This window comes from Tenrec ecaudatus, chromosome 12, assembly GCF_050624435.1.
Source record: "Tenrec ecaudatus isolate mTenEca1 chromosome 12, mTenEca1.hap1, whole genome shotgun sequence".
Lineage (NCBI taxonomy): Eukaryota > Metazoa > Chordata > Mammalia > Afrosoricida > Tenrecidae > Tenrec > Tenrec ecaudatus.
In genome coordinates this window covers 51,031,407-51,058,506 of record NC_134541.1, presented here as the reverse complement: position 1 = coordinate 51,058,506, position 27,100 = coordinate 51,031,407, and the positions used below count along the sequence as shown (strand labels likewise).

General features: G+C 42.5%; 1 protein-coding gene across 2 annotated transcripts in view; it reads right to left on the bottom strand.

Annotated features, from left to right (window-relative positions):
* The window catches only part of SLC24A3 (solute carrier family 24 member 3), a 420,646-nt gene that overhangs the window by 101,589 nt on the left and 291,957 nt on the right, over positions 1–27,100 (bottom strand). For both annotated transcript variants that reach the window (XM_075564035.1, XM_075564036.1), the window contains exons 5-6: positions 19,877–19,961; positions 7,085–7,188 (exon numbers count right to left, since the gene is read on the bottom strand). In XM_075564035.1, the coding sequence (XP_075420150.1) occupies positions 7,085–7,188; positions 19,877–19,961 (189 nt within the window). The remainder of the gene's footprint in view (positions 1–7,084; positions 7,189–19,876; positions 19,962–27,100) is intronic.

Sequence of the window (27,100 nt, the reverse complement as noted above, 5' to 3'; positions counted from 1 at the left end):
CACCCAGTCGTCTGTTAGTGCTGCATGGACGGGCCACCTGTTGCAGGAGGACTACCTCTTTCTCACGGACAAGCTTGGTCCCAGTGTGTGAGTATAGCTGAGCCTGTCAGTGCGCCACAGAGGGTACAGCAGCTCCACTGAATCACTGAAGCAAGGGATGGATGCTCCTGAGATAGGTTACCTTAAAAAACACTGGGGGAAATTGCCATGATGTGAATCCACATTGTCTTGTCCCTAGTCTTGGTGAACTCTGGCACTATAGATCCTGCTATCCTGGTACTCACCAGGTCAATTATAGAAGCATCTGCTTTCTTAAGTGAGACTTTCTCCGGAACCTGCTTTTCTTTTCATCTATGCTTCTTTCATCTTTTCTCTCTGGTGAATGGCATGCCCTCTGACACTATTTTTAGGCTTGGCAACTAGTGGTGTGGGGTATTGGACCTTCCCTTCCTCCAGTCTCTGATCTCCTAGGATATCTGGCTACTCCCCAGAACTGGAACATGGTGTAGAGGCTTGGGCCATGGATCAAACATGAACATGTTTAGCAATTACATAATCTCCTGTCAACTTGAGCGCAGGGGTGTAGTCTAGCCTGCCAATCAGGTCAGCCAATAATTCCTCTGTGTGGGCATAATCTCCTGAGGATTCTGGGAAGTGCTGTCTTCCTCCCTGGAGAAGCACACACACGCTGTTTGTTTCACACTCCTGTTGACAAGCCACACGGAGCTATGCTGATGACAGCCAGGGCACTGGAGCTGGAGGAGCCATGTATAGACCCATACCAGTGCTGAGATTCTTCCACTGCCACAGAATCCACAAGACTTTCCACCCACTGGCATGTGATCTTCCTGTATTCAGTGTCACTGCATGTGTTGCGTGAGTCTAAAGAGGAATTTATTGACTCGTATAGGACATCTGGGCTAATATCAAACTAATGCACTTGATCTGGGCTGGGCTGGGCTGTTTTCTTAATATACCATTAATCTTTAATATAAAGCTCTCTTTACACACACATGAATGTCACTGGACTTGTTTCTCTAGTCAACCCAGACTAACACACATGTGTAGAGTAACCTGGGATGGCTATGTGCCTCTCACTGTTTATTAGTCTGTTCTCCCATCTGATTGCCAAGGTAGCTCATAACTGGGGGGTTTGGATAAATGCATCAGTCCCTGACCTTGGCCACCACCGTTTTCTGGTGTCCATTTTTTGTATTACACCTCATTTCCACATATAAAACATCTCAGGAACACATATGGGCTAATCTAAATATAAGCATGTCATAATAACACCTGTAAATTTTAAACCATAGATTCCACACCGGAAAGAAAACGGATTTTATGGTCAGCAAATGCGGGTTCAAATCCAGGGTTAATCACCTCATGAGAACTCTCTCAAGTATGTTGTGTCCCCATCTGTAAATGAGGATACCATCATCTTAAAACATAGTTGATATATTTTTAATAAATATTTAAACAAAATCTGCTTAGTAAATGGTGGATAGTACTGTTAAAATTAAATAAAATTGTCCAGGCACAAGATGCCCTAACCCAGTACTTTTATTCAGCCTAGAATTGAGATTTGTTTCTCCCAGGGGAGTCAGAGCTGAGCCACAGCAGATGATTTATTTTTAAACCCTTTGAGTCTGCAGCAAATTCTTTCCAGTGTACTCATATCTTCCCACCTTAACACTCCATATCGCCTCTACCTGCTAGTCTCAACATCACCTGGAGCTGAGGGTTTTCCCTGGATCACAAAGCTCCCCTGCCCGTGTCCAGTAAGCTGGAAAGTCAAGGAACTGATGCCTTTTAGAAATAGTACTAAACCAGTAAGAGATGGAAGTTGATGGTTATACACCCCGGCTCACTCATCCCTCGGGTGGTATAATTTAGATCCACGTGTTCTACACTGTCCCCCAGAGTCGACTCCTCACTGAAACAGAGCTCCATTTTCCCATTGTGGTAGCTCACTTGCTAACATCCTCTTCATGACTGCTTTCTCTGTCTTGTATCCGTGTACTCACTCCCCTCCATTTTGGGGATATCATCTTTCAAATGGATTAGTTGCCCCTAAATCCTTGATTAGAGTCTCCTTCCTGGGAAACCCAAAGTAGGCAGGCTTTAATCCCCTTGTGTAGCTAATGGGCACAGCTTGAGTTTGTGTAGGAGAGTCACATGGGCAGAGTGTTTGTGAGGAAACGAGCACCCAGCCAGGGCTAGATGGAGCTCAAACAGAAACATCAGGCTCATTTCTAGGATACCAAGAGAGCTGGTGTTAGGGCTCTTTACTATAACCTCAAGTTACAGACGTTGGACTTGTTGTCAGGAGAGACCAGTCCCTGGGGAAGGGCATCCTGCTGGTGAAGTACCAGGGCAGTGAGAAAGAGCATGATTGACATGGTGACTGCAACGGTGGCCTTGAACATAACAACTGTGAGGACGGCATCGGACTGGGCAGGGTTTCCTGCTGTTCTGCACAGGGTCACTGTGGGTTGGAACTGACTTGATGGTACCTAACAATGACAGCTATTGACAGACCTGCAGCAACTGGAATATGAAAGTCCTAGTATGGGATGCAGGTATCCTGTTTACTCTCTGCACTTATGCAGTTAAAGTATAATATATTCCAAATGGCTTATTTAAATTCATAAGCTCATTCTTTTACAAACTGGACACTAGGGCTTTGAACACACTATGTGAATTTATGTCATAGAAACACTTTCATACATTGCACCACGAGTTTCATGTTTTCTTTGTATTGTTGTTTATTTTTACACAAAGAAAATGTGTAGGATCACAGCTGCATGAAGGTCTTAGGGACACCAAGAACTTCTCTATTGTCCACTTTCTAAGCAGTACTTTTCTTTTGACCCATAAAACTCCCCAAGGCACCTCAGGTGAGCAACAGCGCACTGGATATGTTTGCAAACTACAAAAACAGAAGACATTTAATTATAGCCAGTTCATCAAAACGCTAAATGAGACAGAAACTCAACCCTCACCGCTAAATTACTACAATTTCAGGCAGACGATGGCACACTCGGTCATATGTACCCCTTGATGCTGGAAGGCATCAGCAATGCCCATGACATTCTGCTGATTCTGTTATTCCAATGAGAGTGTTGAGTAACATAAGAGACAATGTTAAGTGAGACCCAGGATTGGATTCTCAATGTCTACCCTTTGTTGTGATGTTTTATTACACCAGCTCAGGCCACCTGGGAGGGCTTTTCTCAGTATTGAAGCTGGGCAGCTTTCAGTCCTTACTGGTTTCTTGTCCTCTTACTGATCAGACAGCACAAAATCCTCTGAGATAGTTCTTAGGATCAGCATCACCTCATTTTGACATACTTTAAAAAGACATTGTTTCTGACTTTCTTTTCCTTGATCAGTTCCACCAAGTGGTCGGTCAAATTATCACAGTGATGTAGGATGAAAATGTTGAAGCTGAAGACTTTAAAGGTTGGCATTATTTTTTAAAGTTACTAATGATGTTTATTTTTTTTAATTAAAAGATCATTTTATCAGGTATCAAACATCAAAGAACAAAAAATCATATCACCTGCCCAATACCAACACTGAAGAATAATGGGTGCATAAGCAAATGTGGTGAAGAAGACTGATGATGGTGCCTGGCTATCAAGAGATATAGCGTCTGGGGTCTTAAAGGGTTGAAGGTAAACAAGCATCCATCTAGCTCAGAAACAACAAAGGCCACATGGAAGAAGCACACCAGCCTGTGCGATCATGAGGTGGCGACGGGATCAGGTATCAGGCATCAAAGAACAAAAAATCATATCATTGTGAATGGGGGTGGGGGTGCAGATTGGGGACCCAAAGCCCATCTGTAGGCAACTGGACATCCCCTTACAGAAGGGTTGCGGGGAGAAGATGAACCAGTCAAGTTGCAGTGTAGCAACAATGAAACACACGACTTTCCTCTAGTTCTTAAATGCTTCCTCCCACCCGCTATCATGATCCCAATTCTACCTTACACATCTGGCTAGACCAGAGGATGTACACTGGGATAGATAGGAACTGGAAACAGGGAATCCAGGACAGATGATCCCTTAAGGACCAGTGGTGAGAGTGGCGATACTGGGAGGGTGGAGGGAAGGTGGGTTAGAAAGGGGGAACCAATTACAAGGATCTACATGTGACCTCCTCCCTGGGGACAGGCAACAGAAAAGTGGGTGAAGGGAGACATCGGATAGTGTAAGAAATGACAAAATAAAAATTTAAAAATGATTAAGGGTTCATGAGGAATGGGGGAGTGGGGAGGGAGGTGGAAAATGAGGATCTGATACCATAGGCTTAAGTAGAAAGCAAATGTTTTGAGAATGATGAAGACAACAAATGTACAAATGTGCTTGACACAATGGGTATATATATATGGATTGTGATAAGAGTTGTAAGAGCCCCCAATAAAATGATTTAAATTAAAAAAACAAGCAACCAAAAAAAAAAGAGATCATTTTATAGAGGGCTCTTACAGCTCTTACAAGAATCCATACCCAATTATATCAAGAATATTTGTACATATGTTGCTATCATTATTTTCCTAATATTTACTTTTTACTGAGCCCTTGGTATCAGCTCCTGTTTTTACTCCCTCCCCCACCAACCTTCATGAACGAAGTCTACATTTTGATGAGCACATACTATTTGGCTAAGTTACTTCGAATGCTAAGCATCTTGTGTTGCACCTTCAGGGCAATGCCAGGAGTGCATGCATGACCAGTTAACAAATGCAGAGACGTTGAGTGCGTCAGGGAGGCTGGGCGACTCCTCCAAGGTTCCAGTCAGAGAGCAGTTGAGTCGGGGTTCAAATCTAGGCTAGTTGGACTCCTGGTTCATGTTCTGTAAAAAACACCATTTTGTCTATTCTGCAAAGACTTCGGGGATTCTATGAAACCCTGAAAAATAGAAGTGATGCCCTTGGAAAGGGAAGGGATCCCAGATGAAAGGATTGCCACCCCTGTCTCCCCCAGAGGCATTGGGCTCTGGGTTCACTCAGGGCTGTTAAATCATGCACTCCGTTCCATGAGGTGGAAGGAAAGCCAAGCCCAAACCTCCTGAAGTAGCTAAAGTGACCAATAGCAACTCCAGTTGATGTTTAGGAGGAAGTTTGCCTTTTAAGCAGGTATTCTAACCACACTGATAATTAACTGCATTGCTAATAAATTATAAAGCACAAATACATCCAAAAATTTTCAAAGGGATTAACTGCTTGGCATGTACTTGACACTTCTATGCTAATTGTTTAATTTCTTTCCATTGTTTCTCCCCTTCGGGGCTTGCTTTGGAACCAAGCTTCAGTCTCTAATGAGTAATAAACAAATGACAGCATTAATAATCGCCAGGATAATAGTCATATGGCTAATGGTGAGGATGTAAATTAAAAGAGCGCTGGAAGCAATAAACTCTCCTTGCTATATTTGGGGATTCGTCCCTGTAAGACCAGGAGAAGGCACCCCTGTAAGACAAGAAGAAGGTGTCTAACACAGAAGAATGCCAGCCGACTGTAAATGCCACCACAGGCAAACAGAAATGAATTTTTGTACTAATTACATTTCTAGGAGATTTAAAAAATCACAGTATTATGGGCCTACACAATCTAAAATGAGACATAATTGATCCGAGGATGCTGGGCAGAATCCAATCACCATTCAGAGAAATAGCTGTCCAGAGCTTCATCCTTCCTGGGCTTGACAGCTGAATTCCTGACGGAGAGTAAAATGTCCCACAGAAGCTGTTAACCCAATAGGCAATCTGGAGAGATCAATTTTCATGAATGAGATGATGTAAGTAAGACAAGTGGGCACGGAAAACCGTAACAGTGCTCCAGAGTGCATTGGGTGCTATTGGCTAGCTGCCGAAAGACAGACGGAGGGGAGGTGGGGGGGTGGGGGTCGCGCAGGGCAAAGCGTTATGAGAAGGACACCATGTCTTTCATTATCCTTAAAATCAGCCTCTAGTTGGACACTTCCTAGTGAGGGAATTGATTAGGACTACCAGATTTCTAAAAGAGAAGCCTGAGAACTACACATGATTAATGTGCTTGGCTGCTAACCCAAAGGTTGGAGGTTCAGGTTTCCCCAGAATCATCTTGCAAGAAAGGCCTGGTGATTTTCTGAAAAATTCACCACTGCCAATCCCGCGGAGCACCGTTCTCTGATACCCATGAGGTTTGCAGGAGTTTCCAGTTGACTTGATGGCAATCGGCTGTGGTTTAAAATAGTAATTCACTGGAATTCTAGAAGTGACCTTTTCTAGAGGCTACTACAGTCCTGAGTGTTCAGGTGGAGGGAACCTCTGACCACATTGCCTCTGAGGAAACTAGGACACAGCACTGGGAAGGCATCCACGGGCCTTCGAGGGCTGCTGCCAATTCTTTTGCCCATAGCTCCCTGTCAGCTTCCACTTTGCTTGGTGATTTTTGACCAACTTCCCATGAGTTTCCAAAACAGACCTCAGTAGTTATGAAGGACACAGGCACAGGACCTCCCCTGACAGTACAAGTCTCCATAGTGAAATTAGGCATCTGAAGTCCTTTAAAGCCCTAGGAAGCAAGCTAAGGTAGCCAGGCAAATAAAATACGAGATTACCATCCACATACATATAAATGTGTATGTATATATAAAGCTGTTTCTGAACTGTGATCATTTCAAACTGTTTTCAGAAAAAGCAAACAAAAATAATTTCTTCAAGTCTCTCTTCTTGATTCTTTCTCTCTTGTACTCTTATGTCCACGGAGGCAAAACCTCCCCTAAAATCTGTCTCAGGTCATTTCAGTTCAAGAAAGTAGCATGTCAAAAGGATTCTGAGCATGATACCTTCAAATACCTGAACTGCATCTTACAGGCCAGTTACTTATTTATGAGGACCTGAGTTCTCTCTCCGTCCTGTCCACCTAGAGGCTAAGTAGCAATGGCTTGAAAGTTCTTAGTTTCAGTTTAGTAGCTTTCTGCATGCATCATTGGGCCCTGAGGCTGTGTTCTAGCAGAATCATTCACTTCATAAGTCTGGCATTCCACCTCCCCAGCTGCACATGCTCCTGTCACAAATGAGCCATTGAACTTACCTGTCCAGCGAAGAGTCCGCAGACACCAATGATACAGAGGATATTGAACACGGCTGAGCCCACGATGGTCCCAACACCCACGTCCCCCTTTGTGATGAAGACGCCTGAAACATAAACCCCATGTCAGCTGCTGTACCAGATGGAGGTGGGGCGTTTTCTAAAGTATCTGGCTGTTCTAACTTATGAATCATCAGGTTTAAAAAATAATTGCTTTACTGAATTATAATTTATATATCATACAATTCAATAGTTTAATCAATTTAAAAAAGCCGTGCAATTCTCACCACGATGAACTTTAGAATATTCTGTTGTTTCGGGTACTCATTGTTGACTTTCTATTTCCCATCAACCTCCCCTTCCATGCCCTGAAGAAGCTATCAAACTAGTTAGAGTCTCTATAGATTTACCTATCCTGTATCACCTATACAGAAAAACATACAAAGACAAAAACAAAAAATAGGCCAAATAAAATAAAATAAACAGGAATAAAAAAATAAAGCAGAAAATATGAAAAATGAATCAATTAAAAAAGGGACCAAAGGGGGGGGATCAAATTATAAGGTGTCAAAATTTAGTTTAATTACAGCTGCCAAAATCCACTTTACAATGCTCTTTATCTGATTATTAATGTTATTTACATCTGTGGAAAATGATCAGACAGGAACTATGACAATGGTCTTTGGGCCTCCTTCTACTATCATCTATAGCCTTCCACAATTGGGTATTTAGAATTTAAGCTCAAAGACTGTTCCCTCCACCTGGTTTAGATTTTATTATTTATGATCTCTGGATCACAATCTCTGGATTCTTCTGTATGGATTTAGCTCACTTCTCACTTAGATAGGTACTATTTTACGACAAGTCTTTATGACCCCAAGCATTATTCTTGCTGATAGCTGGGCACCATCTGGTGTCTTCACCACATTTTTTGATAATACCCATATTGTCATGGGTATTCGTGATCTATTCATGAGGACGAGTATTGAATAGGGTTATGTCATAGACAGAATTTTTCTTACATTGGGGCTATGATTAAATGCGAGCTCAAAATTCATTCCTATATCTATTGTTGATATATGTCCCTGGTTTACATGAGAGATATCAATATAATTTTATTGGAGTAATTATGAATCATCTCCACGGAGCATAAGTTAATTTTATTAATTTAGCAAACTGCGGGTCTCCAGCCCAGTGCAGTTCTTCTGGCATATACATGTGTCTCTGAAGTAGAATTGGAAAACATGTAAGGGCACTATTCAAATCATGGTGATTTCATTTGTTTGTAAAACTACATCTATGGCTCTCACAAAAGGTAAAAAGGTATGAGGAACAGCATTGGCTCTTCTGTATCAAAAGTTTGTCTGACCTTGGCATAGAATATAACACACTGCTGCCAAAAGGAAATCACACATACATAGGATATCTTTTGAGACCACAAGACGTCAATTGCCAACTTGTGCAGACTCAAATTTACGTGACTGGACACTTCTTACACAAACCATGAGGGTTGGAGAGAGAGACACAATACTTTGAGTAACACTCATTTACAAAGGCAGAACCATGCCTGCTGGACTAACACATGGCACAAAAAAAGCAGAGAGAGCATGAAAATGTATGTTAGTCCTGGGTCATTGTGTTAGTCCGGGTAGACTAGAGAAACAAATTCACAGACACATGTATGTGAATAAGAAAGAGCTTTATATACAAGAGCAATTGAATATTGAGGCAACATCCCAGCCCAGTCCAGATCAAGTCCATAATTCTTACATTAACCCTTATGTCCGATACCAATCTATAAATTTCTCTTCAGATTCACGAAACACGTGCAATGATGTTGAATGCAGGAAGATCACAGGCCAGTAGGTGGGAGGGAAGGCTTGTGGATTCAGTGGTGTTGTTAGCATCTCAGCACTGGCAGGGTCTCCACAGGGCTTCTCCAGCTCTGAGGCTCTTACGGCCATCAGCCTCTCTCCACGTGTCTTCTCCACAGGGATGTCTCGGAGGGAGTCAGCAGAGAGAGAGTGTGTGTCTCCCACCTCCAGGGAGGAAAATACAAGAATCCCAGACTCCTCAGGAGAAGGCTATCCCCACACATAGGCCTCATTGGCTATGACCTGAGTGACAGGTAAACTCCACCCCTTCACTTGTAATCCTTTCAAATGGACAACAGATTACCTAACTGCCACTGTCACTTTCCATTGGGCACCCTCAAAGCAAGAGATGTGAACTGAACCAAAGTTCAATGACCCCAAATTCCCTAACTTTGGGATAGTGGTGACTTGCCTCTTCTCCCATGAGGGTGTTTCAGATTTAAGATCAAAGGGAATATTTCAGTTCCTCAAATCTGCTACAAGTGAGTTTAAGGTAAAGTCTAGTTCACTTAGTAATGACTCCAATTCAGGCCCTTGTGGTGTAGCCTCTGAAGGATGCTGTGCACGTCAAGAGGACACGGTTCAGACTCCTAGTTGTCTGTCTGTAGCATGCTGCCTGGCTTGCCAAGGGCTGAACAGACACTAGGTCAAAAGTTACCAACTAGAAACATAAGACCAGGCATAACATTCTCCTCTTGGGGTTCTATGAGCAATGTGAAGCGTTTTTCTCCATAGGGGGTTGCCCCACCTAGTTTACTCAGCATCTGAAGAGTTTTTGCCTTTTCCAACACACTTGTCCCCTGCTCCTCTTGATCTGAGTTCCCAGCCACATTCACGAGTCACTCTGGTCGGAGCGTCTGTTGGTTTGGTGACCATAGAACATTGTTGTATGTTAGAAACCGACTGGTCTTCTTCCTCTCCCCACAAGAGAAATTGACCCGACCTGGAGTGAAACCAACTCTAAGTGGTTTTTTAAGATCTTCAAATAATGGGATCGATAAATGGTTCATGGGAACTAGGCAGACACACTACCTAGTTGCTTGGGGGACAAGATTAGATTACATGACCTTAGATAGAAGTGTGTCTTTGTCTTGATTTTTATCCTTATAGTAATGGACACATACAATGTTTGTCCTTTTGTGATTGACTAACTTTCCTCAGCATAATGGTTTCCAAATCCACCCCTGACACGCAGTGAGTGTTTTGTGGTTTTTGCTGTGTTTTAGGGATGCGAAGTATTTCATTGTGGATATGGAGGAGCTTCTCGATCCAGTTGTCTACTGGCGGGCATCTGAGCTGTTCCAGCTTCTTGCTAGTGTGAAATATGCTGCATTGACTTCTTTGGCTTACACTGGTGGGTCATGGTATCTGCAGTGTCAGTTGTTTAGGATGTTCCGTGTAGTTTTCAACAATGATGATACATGTTTACAGTCCCACCAGCAGTGCCAAGGGCTCCAATTTCTCCCTATCTTCTACAACATTTGTTGCTCCGCTTTTTGTGCGTTGGACTATCATTGGAGGTTCAAGACAATATCTCATCATGTCTTGACTTGCATTTCCTGGAGGGCCAGTGATCATGAGCAGTTACTCATGGGTCTGTTAGCCATTCGAGTGTTATCCCTGGTGAATTCTCTGTTCATGTCCTTTGCCCACCTTTTAATTAGATTATTAGTTTTTTATTGCGTTATTACAGAATTCTGTAAGTTTTAGTGATTAGTCCTTTGTCCACTGTGCCATTGCTAAGGATTTCCTCCTCCCCCAACCTGCGATTCATGGGCTTGCATTTTACTCTTTTGATGAAGTCTTTTGATGCGTGTAAGTGTCTTATTTTTAGTAAGTCCATGTATATTGTCTTCCACTGAGTGGGTTTCCTTTATTATATTTGGTAATCTGTATATGCCCTGAAATCGGGCTTTAAATTTGTCCCACTTTTCTCAATCATGATGATCCTTGTAATCTGCAGTTTCGTTTAGGTCTCTGATCCATCTTGAGGTCGTTCTTGTGGATGGGCACAATATGGGTCCTGTTTCATTCTCCTGCAGACATGGATCCAATGTTTCCAACACCATTTGTTTAAGGGGGTGTCCTTTTACTATTTAATATTTTCTGGTCCTTTTTCAAACATCAGTTTCCTGTGGTGGGAGGTTAGTTTTGGATTTTGTCTATCATGGCACCAATACCAGGTTGTTTGGGCTACTGCGGCTCTGAGACAGGCTTTGAGGTAGGATAGTGCAGGCTCTTCTCCTTTGTTCTTATTTTGGAGTTCTTTGCTTATCCTGAATCTCTTCCCTCTCCATGTGAAGTTGATCATTAATTTTTCTATTTCTTTAAAGAATGAAGTTGGGATTTGGATCAGAATTGCATTGCATTTAGATGTTGCTTTACACAGTATGGGCATTTTCACAATATTGAAGCCTTCCTATCCATGAACATGGAATACCCTATTTGTGTAGGTATCTTTTGGTTTCTCGTAATAATGTTGTGTCGTTTTCTTCATATAGGTACTCTATTTCTTAGGTTAGGTTTATTACTAGGAATTTCAACTTTTATGTGGCTCTTATAAATGGTATTGTTTTCTTGATGTCTTTTTCAGAGATCTCCTGGTTGGCATACAAGAATCCTGTTGATATCTGTTTGTTAATCTTGTATCTTGTTACCATGTCTAATGCCTCAATTGTTTCCAACAATATTTTGCTGGAGTCCTTGGGCTTCTCTCTATATAAAATCACATCATCTGTAAAATCATATCATAGCAAGAGTTTCACATTTGTACAATTTTATCCCCTTAATTTCTTTCTGTTGTTTAACGGTTTCAGCTAAGACTTCCAATATGATATTGAAAAGGGCGGTGATATGTGACATCTTTGTTTAGTTTCTGTTCTCTGGGGAAATGTTTTCTGTTTTTTCCTATTGAGAGTGACATTGAATGATGGATTTTCATATATAGCCCTTATGATTTTGAAAATTTCCCCTTCTATTCCTAATTTAATGTGTGCTTTTATGAGATATAGGTGTTGGATATATTTTTCTTTTTAAATCATTTTATTAGGGGCTCATACAACTCTTATCACAATCCATACATACATCAATTGTGTAAAGCACATCTGTACATTCATTGCCCTCATCATTCTCAAAACATTTGCTCTGCACTTAAACCTCTGCCATCTGGTCCTCATTTTTCCCCCTCCCTCTTCGCTCCCCCCTCCCTCATGAAGCCTTGATAATTTATAAATTATTATTTTGTCATATCTTAACCTGTCCGACATCTCCCTTCACCCACTTTTCTGTTGTCCGTCCCCCAGGGAGGAGGTCACATGTAGGTGCTTGTAATCAATTCCCCCCTTTCCACTCACAACACTGGTCCTGAAGGGATCATCCACCCTGGATTCCCTGTGTTTCTAGTTTCCTATTTGAGCAGTGTCCATCCTCTGGTCTAGACAGACTTGCAAGGTAGAATTGGGATCATGATAATTGGGAGGATGGTGGGGAGGAAGCATTTAGGAACTAGATGAAAGTTGTATTTTTCATCATTGCTACATCGCACCCTGTCTGGCTAGTCTCCTCCCGGAGACCCTCTGCAAGGGGATCTCCAGTGGCCTACACATGGCCTATGGGTCTCCACTCCACACTCCCCCTCTCATTCACTATGGTAAGATTTTTTGTTCTGATGATGCCTGATACCTGATCCCTTCAACATCTCATGATTGCACAGGCTGGTGTGCTTCTTCCATGTGGGCTTTGTTGCTTTTGAGCTAGATGGCCGCTTGTTTACCTTCAAGCCTTTAAGACCCCAGACGCTATATCTTTTGATAGCCAGGCACCATCAGCTTTCTTTCCTACATTTGCTTATGCACCCATTTGTCTCCAGCGATTGATCATGGAGGTGAGCACACAATGATATGATTTTTGTTCTTTGATGCCTGATAACTGATCCCTTTGGAACGTGATCACACAGGCTGCTGTGCTTCTTCCATGTGGGCTTTGTTGCTTCTGAGGTAGGTGGCTGCTTGTTTACCTTCAAGCCTTTAAAACTCCAGACTCTATATCTTTTGATAGCCGGGCACCATCAGCTTTCTTCACCACATTTGCTTATTTACCCGTTTTGTCTTCAGCAGTTGTGTCGAAGGGTGAGCATCATAGAATGCCAATTTAATAGAAGAAAGTATTCTTCTATAGGCACATAGATCTATTTCCCTATCCTCATATATAAATATATTTTCATCTATACATGTCTTTATCTAAACCTCTATAAATGCCCTTTGCCTCCCAGCTCTTTCATCTATTTCCCTTGATTTTCCTCCTGTCCCACTATCATGCTCAGTCCCCACCAGGCTTTCAGCAATTCCTCTTTGTTACATTATACTTGATCATGCCCTACCAGGCCTCCCACATCCTCTGCACCACCAATTTGGATCACTTGTTGTTCCCTTGTCCCTGAATTTGTTAATACCACTTCCTTTCCCCCTACCTCGCCCTCTCCCATGTCCCCCAGAACTGTTGGTCTCGTTGTTTTCTCCTCCAGATTGTTCATGCCAGCATGGAGTAGGGAACCAGTGGAGAGGGCTGGAGGGCCAGCCCCAATCCAACTACTAAGTTGACACCTTCCCCTCCCCCCAGAAGAATTTATTTCAAAAGATGGCATTGAATCTGCAGCTTCAAGAGAGGGACATATCTGATGGGAGCACACAGGTGCTGATGAAGGTGGAGGAGGAGAGAGTGGAGCACATCCTGGCCCATCAGGCCTTGAGGACGATGACCCCAATTACAGAAGCCAGTCCACAGAGAAGACCACATGGTCAGCCCCATGATGAGACATAATGGCCCTCACTGACACATAGCTCTACAGAGGACAACACTGGAGACACAGTGTGGGAATTGTGCTCTATCTGATCCAGCCACACCGAGGCAAAACGCTAAGGTGGTGCAACAGAACAGCAAGGGAATGGAGCAGCGAGGTCCCCAGGTAATGCTGAAGGTAGACTTTGGGGCCAGGGCATAGTACCCCAACAGATTGGACTAGAAAACATTCCTAAAGGCCAATAAACGATCCTTGAGCTAACTACAAACTTTTCTTTCTTGTGTTTTGTTTTGTTGTCATTGGTCTGTTTTTGCTGTTTTGTTATGTATTGTTGCTTGGTTTTGCTCTGTCTTGTTTTTGTGCAGGTCTGTCTAAATAAGATAGGCTGGATGAATAATCGGGAGGAGAAAACAACAGGTGTTGGATATTGTCGAATGCTTTTTCTACATGTATTGATACGATCACGTGATCTAATTCTTTGTGTTATTAACATGATGGACCACATTTGTTGCTTTACTAATGCTGACCCTTCCTTACATCCCTGATATGGTTTCAACATGGTCATGATCATTTTTTTATTTTTTGATATGTTGTTGAATTCTATTGGCCAGAATTTTGTTAAGAATTTTTGCATCTCTGTTCATGAGGGATATTGGTTTTTGGTTTTCTGTCTTTGTGGGGTCCTTGCTTGGTTTTAGTATCAAGGTTGGACACCCTTCATTGAATGAGTTTGGGACTTTCCTGTTGCTTACTATGTTCTGGAATAGTCTGTATAAAATTGGTGGCAGTTTTTCACTGAAAACCTAGTTGAATTCTCCTGCTAAGTCATCTGGTCCTGGGCTTTTCTTGTTTGGAAGATAATTACTGCCTTCTCTGTCTCTTCTTTTGTTATGGGTCCGTTGAGGTTCTACATTCATCTACATTAATTTGCCTAGATGGCTTATTTCTAGGTATTGATCCATTTCTTCTAGCTTATCAAACTTGTTGGAGCACAATTTTCATAATAATGTGTTATTATTCTTTTTATTATACTTGGTTCTATTGCACTTTTCACCCTTTTCATCCCTAGTTCTATAAATTTGCATCTTCTCTTTCTTTCCCTTTGTTTCCTTGGCATGATGTTGTTTAGTTTGCTAATCCTTTCAGAAAACAGACTTGTCTTGTTGATTTTTTTCAGTGATTTTCTACTTTCCAGTTCATTTATTCTCCTTTATTAGTCATGATTTCTTTTTTCTGTTGTTGGAAGGTCTACGCTGTTGACTTTGTTGTAGTTTGGGGAAGTACTGTGTTAATGTGTTGATTTCTTTTTTATCCTCTTTTCTCATGTATGCTTTCAGTGTTATAAATTTCCCTCTGATAACCGCTTTTGTTGTATTCCTATGGTTTTGGTATGTTGTGTCATTTTTCTGATTTATTTTAACGTATTACTTAATTTCATCTCTTGGTCTAGTATCAAGTCATTTTTAGGCATTATGCCATTTAGTCTCTATGTGTTTGATAAAGTGATTGTCACTGAGTTGACTGATTGATTTTCCTTTTCTTCCATTCTATTCCTTAGGTCTTTGATCATGTTGCCTAATTCTGTTATATCATTGTTTATCTTCTGGGATTCTTTATAGTGTGTGACTTAGGTTTTCAGTTTCTTCTCGTGCTTTCATGAGTATCCCCCACATCTCTTGAAGGGATCTAAGTAACATTCTTCTTACTTCTATTTCTTATAATGACATGTCCTCTTTTTCAGAGTACTCCATTGGGAGTGGGTTATTTTAAGTTTTTTAATTTTGTTTTTCTTGATTTTAGGCATGTCCTGAATTTATTACTGCTTCTACAGCATTGTGGTCCAACTGTTAGTGGTGTGTGAGCTGCTGGGCTGGGCTGGGCAAGGGTAGTTGGCTCTCTTGAGTTATGGGGAGAGGTTTAATAGGAGCTGGGAATCATAGAGTGAGGAAATTAAGAAAAAGTGAGAGAGACAGGGAAATGGGGTGGGGGAGAGAGGAGAGGAAATAAACTAAAATAATAGCAGAAGTAATAAGGAGCCTTCTGGATAGACCAAAGTATTTGCATAAATAATGGAAAAATACATTTTAATAGGTCTCCTCACGGGGAGGAGACGAGAAATGATGAAACATACAACTTTCCTCTGGTCCCTAAATGCTTCCTCCCCCTACCCCCCATCATGATCCCAATTCTACCTTACAAATCTGGCTAGACCAGAGGATGTACACTGGTACAGACAGGAACTAGAAACACAGGGAATCCAGGGCAGATGATCCCTTCAGGGCCAGTGGTGTGAGTGGCAATACTGGGAGGATGGAGGGAGGGTAGGGTGGAAAGGGGGAACCGATTACAAGGATCTACATATAACCTCCTCCCTGGGGGACAGACAACAGAAAAGTGAGTGAGGGGATACATTGGACAGTGTAAGATATAACAAAATAATATTAATTTATGAATTATCAAGGGTTCATGGGGGAGGAGGGGAGCAAAGAGGGAGGGAAAAATGAGGAGCTGATAACAAGGGCTCAAGTAGAAAGCAAATGTTTTGAGAATGTTGATGGCAACAAATGTACAAATGTGCTTGACACAATGGATATATGCATGGATTGTGGTGAGAGTTGTACAAGCCCCCAATAAAATTATTTTTAAAATAGGTGTAATAAGACTTAATTGTTAATGTGGAAGTATAATTAACTAGAAGAGGGAGATAGAAAGCAGAACTGGTAGTTGGTGAGGCAGGAGAAGAATGTAAGCAAACTAGGAGAAGAGGATTTAATGTGTATATTTTTAGAAGAAGAAATATAATTGAGTCAGAGAAGAGAGAGAGAAGAAAAAGCAAAAATGAACACCGAAATAGGAAGGGATAAAAAAGGGGATTAAAAGAAGATGGGGGGCTTGGTGGGGTGTGGACATGGCGTTCTGATATGGCAGCCTGCAAGTCGGGGCTTCTGTGCCCTCTGTGACTACAGTCTGCCTTGTTGGTCTGGAAGTGCTCTTTTCTGCTGGGTGGTAGGGCTGAACAAAAAGAAGATGTGAGAGCAAAAAAAAAAAAAAGAATATCAATTAAGCTAAAATAAAGGGGGAATGCATAAACCAAAGAGTGAAAAGGTAATCCTGCAATTTGGGTAGGAATTCCTGCTCCTTTAGGGGGTGTGCTATGAACATGAATCTGCCAGGCAGAAGAGGGAGTTCATGTGATAGGAGGGACTCTGAGGAGAAGAGATAAAGGAAAAAATAAGAGTAGTTAACAAAATGACTAAAAGCATTGCCTGGACTGTGAGGAAACCTGTGCCAGGCTGCCCATGTGGTCTTCCTGTCAAGTGGGCTTCCCAGAGCCCAGTGCAGGGAAGCGCTTAGCCTGGTGGGCTGGGAGGGGTCTGTAACTGATGGGTGATTCTCAGAGGAGAGGAGAGCTCTGGAACAGCTTGGTTCCCTGGTAAGTGGTGAAGGGGAGTCAGTGACATTCCTGGGGTGATGCTGACCTCCAATTTTAAAGACAGGAACCTGAGTTTGGTGTCAGCTGTTTTCCTGGGTCTTCCCAGGGAGCATGTGTAACTGCTGTGGGGCAGGACCAAGCAGAGAGGGGATGTAAGAGTTAAAAAGTAATATAGATTAAACTAAAATTAAAAAAGAGTATAAAAACCGAGAAGTGAACAAATCCCAGGTTTGGGCAGGGATTTCTGCTCCTTTATTGGGGATGGTATGTGGATGCTTCTGCTAGGTGTATGGGGGGGGGAGTGGGCATGGAAGGAGGGTGCCAAAGCAGAGGGGGTAAAGAAAAATGAAGAGAAATGAACAAAATGGCAAAAAGCACTGTTTGGGCTGTCAGGAAGTCTGTGCCAGGCTGCCCATGCAGTCTGCCCTCCATGAATTCATCATCGTTTTTGACTCTCACGTCTTCTTTCTGTGCAGCCCTGCTCCCCCTGCAGAAAAGAATGCTTCCAAGCCAAGATGACAGAGACTGGTGAGGAGAAAGGCTAGGTAGGCTGGTGGGTTGGGACAGAAGTTGGGATGGATCTGCTATTGTTGGGGCAGAGAAGCAGCTCAGGCCACCTTTCAGTGGTGAAGGGGAGTGGAAAAAAACAACACAGCCTGTAGTGCTGATGGATGACTAAAACAAACAAACAAACAAAAAAAGGGGAACACTGCTTTTAAGTTCACCCTTTGGTTCCCAAGTCTCTAGGACCCCCCCTGGCTCTTGCTGAGGAGTTCCCCTCATGCTTGTTATCTGGCGATCATATCCTCCAGTGTCCTGGAGAATCAGCTTTGATGATGCAGCCTTGCCTGATACTGACCCTCAGGAAGGGATCACTGGATATATGGATGTGCTTGGGCCTTGGTCTGTGAACCACAAGCTCAGCAGTTCAAAACTACTAGCCGCTTCATGGGAGAAAGACGAGACTTTCTACTCCTAAAATGAGTTACAGGCTCAGAAACTTGCAGAGACGGTTCCACCCTGTCCTATAGGGTCTCTATGAGTTTATGTGGACTTGATGGCCGTGAGATAGAAAAGTTCAGGAGTCCTGGGGGGATGATGTTTACCCGTGTTGGGCAATATCGAAACCACTAGCTACTTCATGGGAGAAAGACTAGGTTTTCTACTCCCATAAAGAAGTATAGTCTCAGAAACCCACAGAGGCAGGGAGAACTATAGGATCAGCAGGGAAATGTCTAAGTAAATGTAGAACAAGAGGTATCTTATGAAAATTGAACAGGAAAATATTTTCCTTTTTCTTCCAGAGGGTCACTATGAGTCAGAATCAACTAGATGGCAGTGCCTTTGGTTTGGGTTTGTAGTAAAGTGTGGCGAAATGTCTCAGATGATGTCTGGCTATCAGAAATAAAAGTGTCTAGGGTCTTGAGAGCTTGTCTTAACACAAGCAGCCATCTGAGTGAGATGCCAGGTAAGTCCACACAGAAGTAGCACCCTGGCTTGTGACTTCCAAGGGTCCTAAATAATAAAATCCCAGATCAGAGAGGGGATTTTATTAGAGCTTAAAGTTTGAGCACCATTTACAGAAGGCTGTGGGATACATTCTCGGCAAGAAAACGATGAAGCTTTCGAAGCCTGTAAAGAGTTGCCATCTCAGAACCTGACAAGGGCAGGTCTACCCTGAGTTATAGGGTTCCTAAGTCAGTATTGATACTGGCAGTAAGCCTTTCTTTTGGTGTATGGATGACAGTGAAAGCCCAAAATTCATTTCTAGAGACCGCATGGAGAGTAAGCCTCTCGGACTTCTGTCATACCCATGACCAGGGACGTGAACAGTCTTGCCTGCAGACAGAGTGGGCCAGAAAGTGAGTCGATGTAGTAGTTATAGCTAGGTTAAATTTTAAAATATTATCATTTTTTTCCCTTTTTACCACTTTTTTTCCTAGTTACCATTGTTGTTTTAAAATATCATTTTCTTTAAATTTTAAAATACAAAGTTCAGTAGGGGTAAATATATCGAGGCAGTGAATAGACTCGTGTCTTAGGGCTAGGATGGAGCAGGTAGGAGGATACGGGCAGCTAATGACGAGTCCAAAAATGAAGAAAATGTTCTGAAATGGATCATGGGGATGATTGCATAACTCTTTTTAATATTTAAACCATTGAAATGTATGGTATGTGAATTATATCAATAAAACTTAAATTTCAAAATAACTATAGAAAAAGAGGTAACTTACTAAAACTAAACAGGAAACCTTTATACTTTTTTATTATCTTCATACTGTATTGGGCCTTTTTAATTAACAATATTGAATGATTCCAACACCACTTTGGAGATTGTTTTGACAAAATTCTACCTTGAAACAGCAATATAAAAATGTTGACAATTCAAAAGTCTACTTCACATATAAATAAATTGATCTTAGTATATAAAAAAGTATCTGGCTAGCCTCAAAATTTGCAGGAGATAGTGGAGGAGGACAAAGGAGAGTGTCCTACAAGTATATTGTTTGAGGCAAGTTCATGCCAAGTAATGTAAAATAACGATAATATTAATAGAGTAGAAGGTTAGTGCTTTGCTCCTCTGGGTCTCTGGTTCTCATTCCCTGGCAGTTGCAGAGCTGTGGAGTTCTCACTGGAAGGCCTATGTGCTCCTTCATAGGGAGGGCTCGGGGGCTCTTTGTCTCACATACCTATGACCGATGTGAACAGCTCTGGGGCTGAGCTACCCGCTGCCATGAATGTGGCCCCAGCCACATCTTCACTGAGGTGCAGCCGCTATAAGGAAGCAAAGAAAAACACACATGAGTCGAAAATCCATCTGGGAACAAAGGTGACCAGGACCCTAGGGCCCTGTGCCCTGAAAAGTAAAGGTCATGGTTTCAGTGAGAGTGACATGATGGGGCCTGGGCCAGGACTTCAGTCTCTAGGCTTCCCCTCCCAGAGGCTGGGCACATGTCTGAACCACTGCGGGGTCAACTCATCTCCCTACCTTCTTCAGCAAGGTGGGCCCAGAGCTAGCACTGAGCCTCCAGTGCTCATGAGGAAATCTGAGCCCCCAACTGAACAACTCCAGGATGAGTTAGTTTATTGTGCCAACCTGGCCGAGTAACACATATGGGGTTAACTGAAGGGCAGAGAGATAAATGGCTCGGTGAGCCTTGCCTTTCCAGTTCTCGAGTCTCTTGCTTTTTGATGGCCAGACCAGGGTGCAGTTGCCTTAGCCAGTTCCCTGTTCAGCTTTCAAGGCTTACTTCCTGCAAGACATCCCCAAGGAGAAGCCACATGGACCTACCCTGATGCAGCCCTGGGTGCTGGAGCAGCCATGTGGAGACCCCTGCCAGCGCTGAGATGCTTACATGTTCACTGATTTCGTTTTTCCTCCTGCAGTCGGCGTCATTGTGTGTGTTTTGTGAGATGGAGGAGGACTTTTGGTGTCAGACATATGAGTTAATATTGGACTTGTGGGTTTGGGCAGCACTGGGTTGGGATGTTTTCTTGATGTGAACTTAACCTTTATATAAAACTCTCTTATACATGAGTTTCTGTGGATTTGTTTCTCTAAAGTATCCAGACTAACACAAGGGATGAAACAGAAGTGTGAGGCCACAACACATGTTGGGCCAAGACAGCACTGAGTGCTCACCTCACCTCTGAAAGACATGGGCCTACTGTTGCCAAATAGATAAAATCATAAAAGGTGTCAATAGTCCTTATTTTAATGTACAATATCCTGAGTTTTGAAATACTAAGCCAATCTAGCGATTACATGAGGCTCATGGTAGCCAATCTGGAAGGGACACTCTGAAAATTGCGAATGGAGGTAGGACGCTCTCATGAACCCACCGCCCCATCCTCAATGCTGACTTGAAACTCCATGGTAAGTTGAAGGTGCTGTTGATGAGCCCTCTCCACAACCGATCTTACCACATTACCCAACTGTTAAACCACAAGTTGATCTGCAAGAAGACAAAGCTCCCTTTAGAGATTGAACACTGTGTTTTGCCTGTTTACATCTCATCATGACCAAGGAAGTAAGCTGCTGTCAGTAAATAACCAGGCCAATCTCACCTTCTAGCTAGGAGGGGTTCGTCTCAGCCGACTTCTCTCTAGCTGCTCCATCATAGGGAAAGATGTGTCAGCTTACTTCTGGAAAGATCATGGTCTCATAAACCCTATAGGACAGTTCCACGCTCTCCTACAGCATTGGTATAAATTGGAACAGGCTTGACAAAAATAGGGATGATTTAAGGCCTGCATTTCTTTGTTTGCTGAATTGCCTAACTGTACATAGGGTGCTGAGCAGGTTATGTGACGAAAGGTGTGGTGGTGCTGGGTGCCCTACACTTGACTCTCCCCAGGCAGAATCCAGTGAGGAAAGATAGCTCTTACTAGCATGAGGTATGCATGATTGAGACTTTTTCGTTTAGGGTCCTTGATGGACTCCAAACCGGTGTGAGATTCATCCCTGGTTCCTCTCTTCTCTTCATCTCCAAGTCGAATCACTTTTCTTCTTCCTCTACTTCACTATACACTTTCCTCTCTCATCCCTGAGTCACTCCAATCTTGGCATTTTAGAATCACTAGCTAGGGGGTTCTCCTGTCTCTAGACTCTTCCCATCTCCCATGGCACTGCCCCAAAGGTCTTTCCTAGCTCCCTCCTGCGTGCTTACTACCTCCCAGTGCCTGGCTTGGCGCCCAAGGCTTCCCACACTGTGGGTCAGTCAGTCTCTGCCTGCCTCAAGTCCTATTCCTTGAAAGGCTCTGTCATTGGGATGACCCCTCCTAGGTTGCTCCAATCCTGCTCTCGGACATATCCTCTTTCCTTCTCTCTCCTCCATGTCCATTCCAGGGCTCTACTTCCCAAACCTCACAATTATTTTTTCTGAATAGCATTTTAAAACTATTTGAGATTCAGTGAGAATTTCCTCCTAACAGTTGATTTGTTGAACAGTGTGACTTTTTCTTCCAATTCATTTTCTACTAATGCTGAACACACCATTTGAGTTTATATTCGCTTACCCGCAACTTTAGTTTGAGAGCAACAATTCAGAGTGCAGAATCACAGCACTGAAAAATGACTCGGAAAAGCAAAGGAAAGTCAGCCGAGCTCAAGTCAGAGAAACCCTTTAGGCAACGATGGGTTCATGGTCACCATGTCCTCTAAACTGCTGAGAAAGTCTAACTCCAAAGGCAATCAGTCCCACAGCTCTTGGAAGATGGTAACAAACTGGGATTAAAATATATGTAAATTCTTTTCTCATCCTAACTGTCCTTCACTCATAATGCTTCCGCAGCAATTCATACTGTTTGAAGAGGAAGATTCATACGGCTTCATAAGAAACAGGCATGTACTCTGCTTTCTTGTTAGACTGAGCTTGCACATGAGTCTGGACTACGGATATAGGAGCTGGAGTAGCTCTGGAAAATGCCACCCGAGCTGATGTCTCTCTTGTCTGCATCCCTTACCTCTAGCTGTGGGTCTCAAAGGTAGGATAGTGCCAAAAAGAAGCATATCCTGAGCCACATTTTCTTTGCTAAGGGGGTAAAGGTAATGTCAGGAGGCCAAGGAGTCAGAGCAACAAGTTCAAATTTAAGCTGCACCTTTATCTAAGTGTGTAGTCTGGGACAAGTCAACCAATTTCTTGTAATTCTGATATCCTACTCTGTAAAGAGGGGATAATGCTAATTAAAATTAGCTCCACTGGCAGTGACATGTGAGCAGTTTCTGGTACATTCTGATTATCAACAAGTCAACTGCAAATCATGGTGACCCACGTGTGTCAGTGTGGAACTTCCCTACAGGGTTTTCAATGGCTAGTTTGTGTGAAACAATTTGCCACATCTTTAGTCTGAGGTGTCCTAAATACACTCACTACCAAACTTTTGGTTAGCAGCCAAACATATGAACTGCTTGTATCACGTAGGGTCTCCTTTGATGCACTACCATTGAATCATTCCAACACATAGTGACCCTGTAGAGTAGAGCAGAGCAGAATTTACCCCCCACGGGTTTGTTGTTGTCATCAAGTTGGAGCGGACCCATAGTGACTCTTAGGCACACAGTGAACCACTGCACAGTCCTACAACATCCTCACAATTGGGTTGGAAAGAGGGAACCGATTAGAAGGATCTACATGTGACCTCCTCCCTAGGGGACGGACAACAGAAAAGTAGGTGAAGGGAAACGTCGGACAGTGTAAGATATGACAAAATAATAATTTTTAAATTATCAAGGGCTCATGAGGGAGGGGGTAGCGGGGAGAGGGGGGGGAATGAGCAGCCGATGCCAGGGGTTTAAGTGGAGAGCAAATGTTTTGAGAATGACGAGGGCAATGAATGTACAGATGTGCTTTACACAATTGATGTATGTATCGATTGTGATGAGTTGTATGGGGCCCTAATAAAATGATTTTAAAAAAAAAGGCCTGGTCCTGCACCACCCTCCCAATTGGCCTTATGTCTAGTTCATTGTTGCAGCCACTCTGTCCGTCCATCTCATCAAGGGTCTTCCTCTTCTGTGCTGCCCCTTCATTGTACCGACCAGGATGTCCTTCTCCAGGGCCTGTTCTCTTTTGATAACATGTCCAAAGTAAGTGAGAAAAAGTTTTACCATCTTTCCTCCAAGGAGCATCCTGGCTGTACTTTGCCCAAGACAGATTTTGTTTCTCTTCTGGCAGTCCGCCACGCTTTCAGTACTCTTGGCCAACAGCAAATGCATTGATTTTTCTTCCGTCTTCCTTATTCGGTGTCCAACTTTCACGTGCTTATGGGACAACTGAAAATACCATGGCTCGAGTCAGGCACGCTTTAGTCCTCAAAGTAACATTCTTGCTTTTTTAATACTTTAAGGAGGTCTTGTGCAAGTGATTTACCCAATCTTTCAACTGCCGCTTCCATGAACATGGATTGTGGATCCAAGCATGACAAAATCCTTGACCATTTACCATGACATTACCTACTTACTGGTCCAGTTGAAAGGACTTTGGTTCTCTTTACGTTGCATTATGAACTATACTGAAGGCTGCAATCCTTGATGTTCATCACCAAGTGTGTCAAGTCCTCTTCACTTTCAGCAAGCAAGGTTGTGTCATCTGCACATGGCAGGTTGTTAATAAGCCTTCCTCCAATCCCGATGCCACATGCTTCTTTATAGAAGTGAGCTTTCTGATGAGTTGCTTGGCTTACAGATCGAATCAATATGGCGAGAAGCTACAACCCTGACACATAACACACCTAAGCCTCACTTGAAACCACTCAGCATGACCTTGTTCTAGTCCCACAAGTGCCTCTTGATCCAGGCACACTTACTTAAGTGTTCTGAAAGTCCTCTTCTTCCCAAGGCTGTCCACAGTTTGTTATGATCCCACGGTCAAATGCCTTTGCAGAGTCAACGAAACCCAAGTAAACAGTGTTCTGGTAGTCTCTGCTTTCAGCTAACACCCATCTGACATCAGCAAGGATAGCCCTTGTTCCAAGTCCTCTTCTGAATCCAGCCTGAAACTCTGGCAGCTCCCTGTCAAAGTACCGCTGCAAATGTTTTTGGATGATCTTCAGCACAGGTTTGTTTGTATGTGATAGCAATGATATTATTCTGTAATTGGTGGTATGGTTGGGACATCTTTCTCAGCAGTCAATTGGTCAGATAGTTATCTTCCAAATGTCTTCACTTCCTCAGCTTCTTGAGACATTGCAGTTGGTATTCCATTAATTCCTGGAGGCTTGTTTTTGGCTTATTCTTTCAGCGTAGGTTGAATTTCTTCCATCAGCACCATTGGTTCATTCTCATATGCTACCTCTTTTAGTGGTTGAATGATTACTAGTTATTTTTGGTACAGCAATTGACTATATTTTTCCATCTTTTTGAATCCTGCTTGCATCGTTCAATATTTTTCTTACAGAACCTTTCAGTATTGCAACTTGAACCTTGAGTTTTTCCCTTTGGTTATTTCAGCTCAAGATGTTGAACATGTTCTTCTATTTTTGTTTTCTAACTCTACGTCTTTTCACAGTTTATTCTAATATTTACCTTAACTTCTCTAATGTCCCTTTGAAATTTTCTGTTGAACTCTTTTGCTTTGTAACTATTTTCCCCATTGCCCTAGATATTTTACAATCAGTAGCAAGTTTTAGAGTCTCTTCTGACATCTACTTTGTTCTGTTCTTTCTATCCTGTCTCTAATGCCTTTTTCCCTTTCTTCATGTATGATTTCTTTTATGTCAACCCACTGCTCAAGTCTTCTGTTATTAGTGTGTAATGCATCAAATCTGTTCTTAAGATGCTCTTAAAATTTTGTTGGGATTTACTCTAGGTCATACTTTGGCTTCCATGAACTCATTTTCATTTTCTTAAAATTCAACTTGAACTTACATATGAGCAATTGATGGTCTGCTCTACAATCCACCTCTGACCTTGTTTTAACTGCTGATATTGAGCTTCTCCATTGTCTTTTCCCATATATGTAGTCATTTGATTTCTGTATCTTCCATCTGGAGAAGTCCTCATATATAGTTGCTGTTTGTGCTTTTGAACAGGTATTTGTCATGACAAAGTGGTTGGTCTTGAAAACCTCTATCACAGGATCTCCAGCATCTTTCCTATCACCCAGACCACATTTACCAACTAGTGTTACTTCCTCTTTGATTCCAATTTTTGCACTCTAATCATCAATAATTAACAATGTATCATGACTATTATTTGATCAATTGCAGACTGAAGGCATTAGTCAAATTCTTCAGTTTAGTGGTTGTTACATGCATTTGAATAATAATTGCGCTGATTAGACAGGCTTGTATGGGGAGAGACATGACCTTATTGCAGATTGCATTGTACTTCAGCACGGCTCTTGAAATGTCCTTGATGTCTATGAATGCAACACCATTCTCCAAAATTATGTCACGTAAGCATCGCAAACCATATGATTTTCTGATTCAAAAGGGCCAATGCCAGTCTATTATAGCTCACGAATCCCTAGAAGATCAATCTCTATATGTTTTATTTCATTTGTGACAACTTCCAATTTTCCTAGATTCATACTTTGTGCATTCCACGTTTAAATGATTAATTGATGTTTGCAGCTGTGTCTCCTTATTTTGAGCCCTGTCCCATCAGCAGATGAAGGTCCTGAACGCTTGACTCCCACAGGCTCCACTCCAGCTGCATCGTTATGGGTGACTTTTCGTCGAGAAGGTGGCTCTTCCACAGTCATATTTTGAGTTGCTTCTGACCTGATAAGCTCATCCTCTGGCATGATGCCTGATAATGTTCTGCTGATAGACAGGAGGCTTTCAGTGACTAACAATGTTTTGATGCTACCCATAGGCTTTTCATTAGCTAACTCCTCTGAAGTGGACATGCTGGTCCTTCTTCGTAGTCAGCTCTGAGTCTGGAAGCTCTGCGGAGGCCTGTTCATTTGTGGTGACCCTGTTGGTATCTGAACGACCAGTGACAGTGTCCAGCATCGCAGAAACGCACAAGCCACCACAGTGTGACAACGGACAGACACATGGTGGGGAAAACAGTAAGTACAAGTCAACTTTTTTTCATTTAATATTTTATTTCCTTTGCATTGTCTGTTTCCTCCCACTATCTTTATTAAACAAACAAAACCAAAAACCCCCTTGCTCCTCTTTTTGGTGCCATTTTTAGGTCTTAAATGGTCTTTTCCTACAAGCAAGTATATAGGCATGCAGATTCCATGAGCTTCTCAACCAGGGTGAACACATTTTGACAGTTATATTTCTAAGATGGGGTCCTAACTATGGTATTAGGGGGGAAATTGTTGTGTGGGAGTGATTGTGTTTTATGTGAAGAAGAAACCCTCAAACATTATTGTAATTCAGATATTACTGAAATCATACCAATTATAGGGACTGAACTGCTTCCTCTTGTTCTAGACAAAGGTGACCCTGATTCT